Source organism: Cetorhinus maximus, chromosome 20, assembly GCF_964194155.1.
Source record: "Cetorhinus maximus chromosome 20, sCetMax3.hap1.1, whole genome shotgun sequence".
NCBI classification, from domain to species: Eukaryota; Metazoa; Chordata; class Chondrichthyes; order Lamniformes; family Cetorhinidae; genus Cetorhinus; species Cetorhinus maximus.
In genome coordinates, this window is record NC_135898.1 from 218,746 (window position 1) to 231,805 (window position 13,060).

General features: G+C 45.2%; 1 protein-coding gene across 1 annotated transcript in view; it reads left to right on the top strand.

The window, feature by feature from the left end:
• Positions 1–13,060, top strand: part of LOC144694732 (NACHT, LRR and PYD domains-containing protein 3-like) — a 49,049-nt gene that overhangs the window by 34,726 nt on the left and 1,263 nt on the right. Inside the window, 4 exon segments of the mRNA XM_078565307.1 lie at positions 1,235–1,401; positions 4,126–4,296; positions 6,368–6,532; positions 12,129–12,296. Coding sequence (XP_078421433.1) covers positions 1,235–1,401; positions 4,126–4,296; positions 6,368–6,532; positions 12,129–12,296 — 671 coding nt within the window.

Below are 13,060 nucleotides of genomic sequence, written 5' to 3' on the forward strand. Positions count from 1 at the left end.
GACGTGATAGTACCTGCACTGGTGGAGGGTGCGAGGGGAATAATGTGACGGTGCACCCTCTGAGGTCCCCTTCTCGTCCTCAGAGGTGGATGGCTTTCACCCGGTCACAGCCCTCGATCTGTGAAAAAAAAAAATAGTGTTTCTAGGGAAATGTTTGTTTTGTGCTCGCCAGAGTGTCTCCTGTATCCATCCATTAGGGCACTCATTCTCTCAGCTCCACAACCCACCTCAACATCAGTGATTGCCCGCCCTGCCTCCAGATCTCCCAGTTCATGTGTTTGAATTTCCATGGGTGTAAGGATGAGAAGATCTGGGGTACAGTGACCCATCTTGGCTCAGGCCCTCTCGTCAGCTGTTTTAATCTGCAAGCATAGAAATCTTCATGAAACCCGCCCATCAAAGAGACACACTAGCCTATACTGTTGGCAGCCTGACTGTCCCGCATGGCACCACATGCATGTCTTCTGCATGCAGCACTCATCAGTGTGCAACCCTTGATCTGTCTTCTGCCATTTCAGCTCTTCATTCAGTAACCAGGGCTCCCTCGCTAGTCCCTCCAGAGCTGCTGTGTTTGAAAGTACTGCTGGCTGCCTTTACAGATGGCGCCAGCATTGTCTGAACTGGGACGTCCCCTGTCTGCACCACCGAAGTGGACGGCTCCTCCCACCTGTCAGCTCTGATAATATCGGATTCGTAACTCTGACTATCCTGACCCTCCGTCCAAACACCCACTTATAATCCGATCAGGCCTTCGCCGCCTCCGGTAAAATTCCAGTCATTATCTTCAGTCCCATCACAAACTCCATTGCCGAGCCATTGACCATCCCAAGCCCCTCCCTAGCAACCCGAATAAGGACATGGGAATCTTGTGCTTTTGTTTTGTATCATCATCCTTTTTCATTTTGTCCTTTCCTTGCCGCCCTCCCATCTCCATTTCCCTGTTGCTTAAAACCTGCTGATTCGCTGATTTTTTTTTTCAATTCTAATGAAAGCGCATTGACAGAAACAATTAAATCTTTTTCTCTCTAAACAGTTATTGCCTGACCTGCTGAGTATTTCCAGCATATTCTATTTAGATTTCAGATTTACACAAACGATAGTATTTTACCTTCTTGGTAAATGGAAGTTGTTTCTTGAATTTCTCACACTATACATTATTATTGTCATTAATGGTCTTTAAAACACTGACTTTACTCTGATCCCTGTGATCTTTCTCCCTCTGATCTTCAGTCAGTGTTATAACGATCTCACAAGTTCTGCTGCCAAGGATCTCGCCTCTGCTCTCAGTACAAACCGGTCACTGACGGATCTGAACCTTGATTATAATAAACTGGGAGATTCAGGGGTGAATCTATTGTCTGAGGCTCTGAGGGATCCGGACTGTAAAATATAGAAACTGTGGTAAGTACAGACTGTGTGAGATTGTGTTTATAATAGCAGGGTATATAATAAAACAATGTCAGCATTATTACTGGTATAATAAATAAACGCTGCCCAATTTTATTAGTGCCAGTGATGAAGTTATTAATTTAAAAAATCTCCATTTACTCTGATTCATGTAATTTCTGTCTCTAATCCAATCTATGGGATGTCAGTCCCACAGATGTTTGTGCTGGGAGTGCAGGGGAATAAAGTGATGGTGCACCCTCTGAGGACCCCTCCTCCTCCTCAGAGGTGGGCTGTCCCCCGGTCACAGGAGTCCTTGATTTGTGAGAGCGAGAAGAGTGATTCGAGGGCATAGCACGTTACAACAGACCATTCAGATTATTGTGTGTGAACAGTGATGCACACATGAACACTATGTTTTGTGGTCCTCAGAGGCTCTCCTGTGTCCATCCATTAGACCACTCACTCTCTCACCTCCACAACCCATCTCACCATCAGTAATTGCCGCCCAGCCACTAGGCTTCCCAGCTCCAGCCCTTCACCTTCCATCAAAGTCCAGAATGAGCCTAAGATGGTGCATCCTGACTGTCCATCATGACACCACAGGGATGGGTCCTGCATGGAGCCATTTGGTCGTCACAAATCAACTGTGACTGGGCCCTCCAGAGAGGTTGACATGTCTCTAACAGCCAATGCTGCTGCCTGGGCATTGCCAGTGGCTGGGTGGGGATGAGCTTTCTACCAATTTCACTTTCATCATAAGTCATAAGTGATGCTGTCAGCTTCACCTTGTGTGTTGCATTTACGGCCATTATCCTCATCCCCACCACAAACTCCATCCCCTGATCACTGACGCTCCATGTCCTCTAGCGAACCCGGGCAAGGACGTGGGGATGCTGTGATTTTGTCTTGCAAGCAGGGAAATTATCCCTTTCAGGTCGTGACCCTAGAATTACAGCGAGTATGTCGTGGTTCAACGCCCAACTGAACAACACAAATGAGTGATTCAGAATCAACTCTCAATCTGTACTGAACTGTTACTACTTTACTTCCATTTACAGTAAGCTTACACTTAGTCGCACATGTGATATATATGAGACATCATGTCCCTAGACTACCCCTCTCTGAGCTAGCTATTCCCAAAGCTGCTAGTATAACACTTACAATCTCCCCTCGGCTGGTCTTCAGATGAGGATGTAGATCCTGCTTCCGGTGACTGTCTCTGGCTGCAGGTGTGTGTATTATACTGCAGATCTCAGTTCATACTTACACAGCCCTCTGCACAAAATGGGGATTGCTCTTTCTCTGGTGGCCAACTTGGCTGATCTTGTTAGCTTATGTTCTCACTCACTTTAAACAGTGTTTGATCTTTAATCAAGAGGCACAAAGGCCAGCTTGTTCCTGCTGATGGTTGACCCATACTGGCTTATCTGTCCCATTGTCTGATTATAATGTTAGCAGACGCCAAACCAGTTTTCCTACTCAGGTGTTAATAGTCACCTGAAACAGATGTTTGACCACATTTCATGCTGCAACTTGGCTCTCAAAAAGCAAAGTCTCACACCCGGAGTTAATGATTGCTGTCCTTCATGCACCATCATCCCTTTGTCATTTAATCACTCCTGCACTTCCATTTGGTTCCTTTCTTACCTCGCTCTCCCCCTTTTCCCTGTCGGTTAAAACCTGCCAAGTCCTTGTTTTTTCCCAGTTATGATGAAGGTTAACAAACTGAAACCTGGGCCAGGATTTTTAGGATGGTGGTGTTTCCCATCCCGCCATTCGAAGATTCGGTGGGGAACACATCTCCTCCAACACTGTCTGTCCCAAGGAGATTTCACACTCCATTGAGTGTTAATTGGCTGCAGGCAGGACTTCCACCCCTCACTTGGGAGGAAGTCCTGCCTCTGAGACCTGCTAGACTATCAGATTGGCCGGCAGTTCTCTAGTTCATGCAGTGCCAGAAGCTGCTGTGGACAGGACTCAGACTGCATGCACTCTCCACAGCTTCAGTCCTGGGAGTCCAGGAAAAGGTAACTTTTGGGGGTCTCAGGATGGGCAGGATAGGGGAGGAATGGGGGCTGGACAGTAGGTGATTGGGGTGTCAGGGAAGAGGCAGACTGAGGGTTGGAGGGAGGTCCTGCGGCCACTGGACCTTGGTGGGGCAGGTGGGGGAGGGGAGGATGGGGGGTGCCCGAGGTTAAAAGGGGGGCTTCTGATGGAGACACCTCACCGTCCCCGGCCCCTTCCGCCAAATGCCTGAATCCGGTTATTTTTGGGCTTCCACCAGACCCAGGAATTCCTCCCGCCAACCTAAAAATTGAGGCTGGGTGGGAGAGGGCCCTCAGGTGATCAATAATTGGCCACTTAAGGGCCTCAACTGGGGCAAGGGGCGGGTGTCCCGTCTGAGGCCCCGCCCACCCCAGCGTCAATCGCTGAAAGGTCTCGGCTGGTGGGAAACCCAGCCCAAAAATTTTACTCTCACCCATTGCTTAAAAACCCCCTGGCGGGTGAGCTTAAAATTCAAACTGTTATCTCTAATTCTTTCTTCACATATAGTATCTGACTTGCTGAGTATTTCCAGCATTTTCTATTTATATTTCAGATTTACATCATCAATAGTATTTTCCCTCTATATAATGGAGTGTCTCACACTGTACATTACTATTGTCATTAATAGTGTTCCCTCGGACACCGGAGATTTACCCTGATTCCTGTTGGTTTTCTCTCCCTTATCTCCAGTCTGAAGGATAACAATCTCACAGATTCTTGTGCCGGGGACCTTGCCTCTGTGATCAGTACAAACCAGTCACTGACAGATCTGGACCTGGGTGATAATCGACTGGGAGACTCAGGCGTGAAACTACTGTCTGTGGCTCTGAGGAACTTGGGCTGTAAAATACAGAGACTGGGGTAAGTACCAAACTGTGTGAGATTATGTTGATAATAACTGAATGTCTAACAGTACATTTTCAGCAGTGTTATTAGAAAAATAAGTAAACATTGTCCATTATTATTACTGTCAGTGATAATGTTATTAATGAAAATGAAACTGCATTTCCTCTGCCTCCTGTTATTTCTCTCTCTCTAACCCCCAGTCTGTGGGATTTTTGTGCCGAGGGTGTGGGGGAATAATGTGACGGTGCACCCAGAGGTCCTCTCCTCCTCCTCAGAGTTGTACGACTGTCCCCCAATCACAGCAGCCCTTGATTTGTGAGAGGGAGGAGCGTGATTATAGGGCAATGCAAATCCCAACATTTCCTTCATATTGCTCCATGTGACTAGGGACTGATACATGATCACTATGTTTTATGGCCTCCATAGGCTCTCCTGTGTCCATCCATTAGGACATTCACTCTCTCAGCTCCACAACCATCTCACCGTCAGTGATTGCCCGCCCTGCTTCCAATCTCCAGCTCCAGCATTTCATCTTCCATTGGTTTAAGGATGACAAGATCTGGACTAGCCACCCATCTTGGATCATTCCCCGACATTGTGTGCTCTCTTCTACAAGCACGTAACTGTCCATTGTTACTCACCCATCAAAGACATACACAAGCCTACGCTGGTGACAGCCTGACTGTCCATCATGGAGACACAGGGATGCTTCCTGCTCGCACCCACTGAGTCACGGCAGCACAGGAGTCAACTCTGACTGACCGGGGCTCTCCACAGAGAGGCTGACATGCTTCTGACAGCCAATGCTGCTGCCTGGGCATTGCCAGTGGCTGGGTGGGCAAGACCTTTTGACCAAGTTCACTTTTATCCTTAGTCACATATAAGGCTGTAAGACTTACACTGTGTACTGACCTCACAGCCATTATCTTTCTCCCCATCACAAATTCCATTCCTTTACCATCCTCCCTCCATGTCCACACACGAGTGACACGGGTTTAAGGTGTGGAGTCCCGTGATTTGTTTTGTACCCTCACCAGTTTTGTCACGTTAATAATCGGTGCACTTCCATTTTGCAATCCCCCCAACCCCCAATTTAGTGTCATTTAAAACCAGTAAAGACGTTGCTTTTCCCAGTTCTAATGTAAACTCATCAAACTGAAACATTAACCTGGCCTGATTTTTTCCCTTGTCGGGTGCACGATCGGGGAGCCTGGGAGTGGATGTGAAATGTGCTTCTGCCCGATCAGCCCCGCGATCATGATCTTACGCTGCTTGGCCAATTGAGAGGCAGCCAGTGTGAAGCGTACCCGGGGAAAACCTCAGCACTGCCGCTGGGGGAGGGAAGGGGGCGGCACCGACCTCACTGTAAGTGCTGGGAAGCGCTACCAGTGAGCTCCCTGAAGGCAGACAGATGCCTCAGAGAGCTGCAGACCTCCAAATAATAAAATAAAGCACAAAAGTGCTGCAAAACTGTCCCTGCAGCAAAATCAAGAACCTGAAAACAGGCCTCACAAAAAAAACAGGCCCCAGATATTTATTTTTATTTTAAATCCTAACGGAGATTTCATCCCTCCCTTGGATGAGGTTTCATCAAGAATGTAAAGGTCGCCTGGTCGATTGGCTGGTCCCCCAACGTCAGGTTGGATGGGCCACGAAAACCCGCTGACAATTGGGACGTTAATGGGTTTAATTTCCTGCTTCATTGTCCGCGGGAGCTCTTCAACGTTTGCGCGTGCCCGCCAAGCTAAATATCGCACGAGTGCGCGATGAAGTCAGGACGCTCGTCCGACATCATCTCGCGCGATTCCCCGCCTGCTTGGGTCAGGCACGCGCCCGCCTGCGGGTCTCTGGGCTCTGTTTCTCCCTTCACAGATACTGTCTCCCAGGCTGACTATTTACAGAACATTCTTTTATATTTCACATCCACAGCATCAATTAGAGATTGCTTTTATGTTTTGAAGTTGTGTTTTTGAATGTTTCACACTGTATATTATTATTTTAATTAGTTACATTCTTTGAAAAAAACTGGAAATTTATTCTGATTCCTGTTATTTTTTCTCTCTTGAACCCTCCCCCCACCCCCCAGTCTATGGGGCACCGATCTGACAGATTCTTGCGCTGAGGATCTTGCCTCTGTTTTTAATCGCTCATTGACAGATCTGAACCTGGGTAAAAACAAGCTGGGAGTTTCAGGAATGAAACGACTGTCTGTAGCTCTGAAGGGACTGGATTGTAAAATACAGAAACTCGAGTAAGTACGAGACAGCGTCAGATTGTGTTTAGAATAACGTAATATTTATCATTATATTTTGAGCACTGTTACTAGTATTAATAACACTGTCCATTATTATTAGTGTTAGCTATGAATAAAAAGAAACATTTAGTGTGATTCATGTTATTTCTCTCTCTCTGAACCCTAGGCTATGGGATGCCTGTCCCAAAGATCTTTGTGTCTCGGGTGCAGGGGAATATTGCGAGGTCTCCCCTCCTCCTCAGAGTTGGGTGTCTGTCCCAGGTCACTGTGGCCATTAATTTGCAAAAAAAAAAGAAAAGTGGTTCGATGGCAAAATCAAGGAAAAGGTCATGGGGTCGCTCTGTTAATAACTGATGACATTAACACAGTAGTCAGAGATGACCTTAGTTCAGAAGATCGAGATGTCGAATTAGTTTGAGTAGAAATCTGAATTAGCAAAGGTAACATGTCACTTTTTTATTCAATCATGGTATCCAGGCATCACTGGCTAGGCCAACATTAATTGCCCATCCCTAATTGTCCTTGGGAAAGATGTGGTGTGCTGCCTACTTGATCCACAGCAGTCCATGTGGCAGTAGCTTATAGGCCCCTAATACCTTCACACTTTCGGACAGAATATACAGTAAAAAATAATGTGTGCCTGTAAGAATGGTGCTGCAATAATCACGGGTTATTTTAATCTTAATACATATTGGATGAAGCAGAATGGCAAAGGTTGCCTGGAAGATGAGTTCGTAGAGTGTATTCAAGACAGTTTCTTAGTGCGTATGTTCCAGTGACAACCACAGAACGACTATTTTAGACCTGGGAATGTTCAATGAGACTAGATTAATTAATTACATCATATTAAAGGTGCCTTTTATCAGCAGAGTATGAGAGAACGCCAATTAGAAGTATAAAAGCTGATAGAGGTTCTCCAAATATTTATATAGGAAATGAATACTAAAGTATGCATAGGTCCCTTAGAGAATGAGGCCGGGAAACTAACAATGGGAAATGAGGAAATGGCAGAAGCTTGTAACAAGCATTTTGTGTCTCTATTCACTGTAGAAGACACAAGAAACTTCCCAAGAATACTTGAAAATCAAGAGGTAAAAAGAAAGGAGGAACTTAAAACAATCAGGGTTACTAGGGAAAAGCTATCAGGGAAACTATTAGATCCAAAGGATGACAAGTCCCTTGACTTGATGGCTTTCATAATAGGGTCTTAAAGGAAGTGGCTGCAGACATAGTAGATGCATTGGTTGTGATCTTCCAAAATTCCCTAGATTCATGGAAGGCCCAGCGATTGAAAATTACATGGGGCAAATGGATTAGATTTCTTTTTGGAATTAACATGAAAATTGATCAAGGAGAATCTGTAGATTTTGTGCACTTGGATTTCGAACAGCAATTTGATAAGGTGTGACATTAAAGATAAAAAAGATAACAAGATAAGAATTTGTTATGCAGGTGGTGGCATATTAGTATGTATAGACGATTGATTAGCTAACAGCAAACAGATAGTTGGGGTAAAGGGCCATTTTCGGTTTGGCAAACTGATACTAGTGGAGTGACACAGAGGTCAGTGCTGGGGCCTCAAATACCTGTGTAAATTACTTGGGTGAAGGAACTGAATGCATGGTAGCTACATTTTCCGATGGCACAAAGTTAGTAAAGTAACTTGTCAAGTGGACATAAATAGTCTATTAAGGGATTTAGATAGGTGAAGTGAATGGGCAAAAAATTGGCAGATGGAGTTTAATGAGACAATGTGAATTTGTCCTCTTTGGCTGTAAGAATAGAAAAGCAGTACCTTACCTGAATGGAGAAAGACTGCAGACTGTACGGTACTGAGGGATCTGGGCGTCCCAGTCCATGAATCGCTAGGCATGCAGTGGAGCAAGTGATTAGGAAGACAACTGGTATGCTGGCGTTTATGTGGATGCTGTGGATAAAGCAGTTCCAACGACTGTCTAGTAAACCGAAGATCCTGAGTGTGCCTTTACCCCAATTTCCATTCAAGGCTTTGAAATGTGACGTGTTTACAACAAAAATACATTCCTTTGATGCACAAAAACCCAGCAACCAAAGTGTCCCAACGGACGAAATCAGGAATTGTATTAGATCAAGGGAGGAGATATACAAAGTTGCCAGAAAATGGAAAGCCTGAGAATTGGGAGCATTTCAGAAATCTGCAGAGGAGGACATAGAAATGGACGAAGAAAGAAAAGATAGAACATGAGAGTAAACCAGCAAGAAACACAAAGACTGATTGTAAATGTTTGTGCAGGTATGTAAAAAGGAAAATATTAGTAAAAAAAATAAATGTGGGTCCATTTCAAGCAAAGTCAGGAAAATTTACAATGCGGAATAAGGAAATGGCAGAGAAATTAAACAAATACTTCGTGTCTGTCTTCACAGAGAAAAATACTAAAAATCGCTCAGAAATAAAGGAGAATCAAGGGACTAGTATAAACGAGGAACTGCAATATTTGTTAAAAAAAAGTATTGGAGAAATTAATGGGACTTAAACTAGATAAGAACAAAGAAAGAAAAGAATAAAGATAAGTACAGCACAGGAGCAGGCCCTTCGGCCCTCCAAGCCTGCGCCCATCATATTGCCCGTCAACTAAAACATTTTGCACTTCCGGGGTCCGTATCCCTCTATTCCCATCCTATCCATGCATTACAAATCCCCTGAACCTGATGATCTACATCCCAGATTGTTGAAGGAAGTGGCTGCAGAGATAGTAGATGCGTTGGTGATCATATTTCAAAATTCTGTAGCCTCTGGAATGGTTCCTGCAGATTGGAAGGTGGAAAATATAACCCCGTTGTTTAAGAAAGGAGGGAGAGAGTAAACTGGGAACTAGAGATCTGTTAGCCTGACATAAGTAGTAGGGGAAATGTTAGCTTCTGCAATAAAGGATGTGATAATAGAACGCTTAGAACATAATGGTAGGATTGGGCAGATTCAACATGGATTTATGAAAGGGAAATCATGTTTAACATACCTATTGGGGTTTTTTGAGGATGCAGTCAGTAGAATAGACAAGGGGAAACGTGTGGATGTGGTACAGTGAGGTAGCGCAAGGATCACTGCTGCAGCTATTCACAATCTATATCAATGATTTGGACGTGGGGATTAACTAATATTTAGAAGTTTGCAGGTGACAGGAAATTAGGTGGAAGTGTGAGTTGTGAGGAGGATGTAAAGATGCTTCAAGGGGGTCTGGAGATGATAAGAGAGTGGCCAAAGTTTGGCAGATGGAATACAATATGGAGAAATCTGAGGTTATCCACATTGGCAGGATATAACAAATACAGACCATTTGTTCAATGGTGAGAGACTGGGAAGCGTTGATCTTCAAAGGTATTTCAATGTCCTTGTTCATGACTCAATTAAAGCTCACATGCAGGTACAGCAAACAGTTAAAATGGTAAATGGTATGTTGGCTTTTATTACAAGTGGATTTGAGTTGAGGAGTAAAGATGTCTCATTGCCTTGGTGAGACGGCAACAGGAGCATTATATGCAGTTTTTGTCTTCTTAACTAAGGAAAGATATACTTGACTTAGACTGAGTGCAATGAAGGTTCCACTAAAATAATTCCTGGAGGAATGCGTGCTGAGGAAAAATTAAATAGACTGGGCCTCTATTCTCTGGAGTTTAGAAGAATGAGAGGTGATCTCATTCAGGCATACAAAATTCTTACAGGGATTGACAGTGGAGATACAGGTAGGAGGTTGCCCCAGGCTGGGGGTGTCCAGAACCAGAGGGCACAGTCTCAGAATAAGTGGCAGGCCATTTAGGACTGAGAGGTGGACGAATTTCTTCACTCAGAGGGTGATGAATCTTTGGAATTGACTGCCCAGAGGAGCCTCAGTCATTTAGTATGTTCAAGACTGAGATTTATAGATTTCTACACATTGAAAGCATCATGGAACATAGGGTTAATACAAGGAAATGTTGTTGAAGTGGAAGATCAACCATGATCTCAGTGAATGGCGGAGCGGGCTCGAAGGGCTGAATAGCTGGCTCCTGCTCCTATTTCATATGTTTTTACTGCAAAGGGAATGCATTGTAAAAGTAGGGAAGTTTTGCTGTAGCTATACAGAGCCTTAGTCAGACACCATCTGGAGTAAACTATACAGTTTTGGTCTATTTACTTAAGAAAGGGTATAATTGCATTAGAACCAGTTCAGAGAAGGTTCACTCGACTGATTGCTGGGATGAAGGGGTTTATTTTATGATGAAAAGTTAAGCATATTGGGCCTATACCCGTTGGTGTCCAGGAGGCTGAGAGGAGATCTTACTGAACACATAATATCCTGAGGGGACTTGACAGGCTGTATGCTGAGAGGATATTTCCTCTTGTGGGAAGAGAACTTAGGGACACTTTTAAAAAAATAGCAGTCTCCCATTTAAGACTGAGATGAGAAGAAATTTAGTTAGTCTGTGGAATTCTCTTCCCAAGAGCTGAATGGAGGCTGGGTCATTGAATTTATTCAAGGCTGAGTTAAGATAGATTTTTGATGGACAAGAGAATCGAGGGTTACTGCAGACCAACAGGAAAGCAGAGTTCAGGCCAGAATCAGATCAGCCAGAATCAGATCAGCCATCATATTATCAAATGACGGAGAAAGCTTGAGGGGCTGAATGGCCTACTCCTGCTCCTAGTTATTCTGTTCTTATTCCAACACGTTCTTCAGGCTACAATCTGTGACCAGTGATGGATAGAGAAGCAGTATGTTTTGTGGACCTCAGAGGCTCTCCTGTACCCGTTCATTAGGCCACTCGATCTCTCAGCTCCACCAACCATCCGCCCTGCCTTCAGGCCTCCCCTTACCTGAGGAAGGATGTTCTTGCTATAGAGGGAGTGCAGCGAACGTTTAGCAGACTGATTCCAGGGTTGGCGGGGCCGATATATGAGGAGAGATTGAGTCGGTTAGGATTATATTCGCTGGAGTTCAGAAGAATGAGTGGGGGTGGGGTGGGGGGGGGATCGCATAGAAAGCTATAAAATTGTAACACGACTAGACAGGGTAGATGCAGGAAGGATGTTCCCGATGGTGGCGGAGTCCAGAACCAGGTGTCACACTCTGAGGATACGGGATAGACTATTTAGGACTGAGGTGAGAAATTTCTTCACCGAGAGAGTGGTGAGCCTGTGGAATTCACGAACACAGAAAGTAGTTGAGGCCAAAGCATTGTATGTGTTGAAGAAGGAGTTAGATATATCTCTTGGGGCGAAAGGGTTCAAAGGAAAAGGGGAGAAAGCCGGAGCAGGCTATTGAGTTGGATGATCAGCCATATTCGTAATGAATGGCGGAGCAGGATCGAAGGGCCGAATGACCTACTCCTGCTCCTAGTTTCTATGTTTCTATGTTTAACTCAGTTTCTCACTTTGCAAATACTTGCCTGATCTGCTGAGTATTTCCAGTATATTATGTTTATATTTAATTTGCAGCATTAATAGTGTTTTATTTTTCCTTTATAAATGGATGTTGTGCTTTTGGAATGTCTCTTAGGTATATTATTATTAATAGTATTCGTTAAAACACTGTGGGTTTCCCCTGATTCGTGTTATTTTTCTCCCCCTGATCGTTAGTCTATGGGATAACCGTCTCATTGATTCTTGTGTCGAGGATCTCGCCTCCGCTCTCAGTAAAAACCGGTCACTGACGGATCTGAACCTGGCATTTAACTCCTTCACAGACCAATCTGTCCCCGCTCTCCGCCAACTCATCCTGACCTGCAGGACTCTGAACCTGATCCAGTGAGTGTTTGTGTTAGTTTTTCGTGTAATAATTAAAATATAAATGGGATTTTAAAATATAAATTGTCCTGAATCTATCAAACAGCAGCAATGAAAAGCGGATTGCCGCTGCTCGACAAGATTCTCCCAAACTGAAACTCCTTCATTTTCCTCCCGGGACCTTCAGCAGTGACCAACCCCCCCTCCCGGCGAGCTCCATCCGAGCAGAGACTAGTCGGGTCAGGGGAGAGTGGTGGGGTCGGCGGGGTCGGGGGGGTTAATGCGGTCAGGTTGACGGCTAATGGGGCTGGGTCAGCGGCGTTGTTGGGTCGGGCTGTAAAGCCGGGGGTTTAGTCAGATTTGGTCAAGGACAGAGTTGGGAGGGCCAGGAGGTAGTCGGGTTGGCGGGGGTAGTTGGAGGGGTTAATCGGGTAGTGTGGGTGTAGTATGATGGTCAGTGGGGGGGTGGGGGTGGTTGGAGACGTTAATCGGGTAGTGTGGTGTAGTATGATGTTCAGTGGGGGGCGGGGGTGGTTGGAGACGTTAATCGGGTAGTATGGGTTTAGTATGGTGGTCAGTGGGGGGGTGGGGTTGGTTGGAGGGGTTAATCGGGTAGTGTGGGTGTAGTATGATGTTCAGTGGGGGGTGGGGGTGGTTTGAGGGGTTAATCGGGTAGTGTGGGTGTAGTATGATTGTCAGTGGGGGGTGGGGCGGTTGGAGAGGTTAATCGGGTAGTGTGGGTGTAGTATGATGGTCAGTGGGGGGGTGGGGGTGGTTGGAGTGGT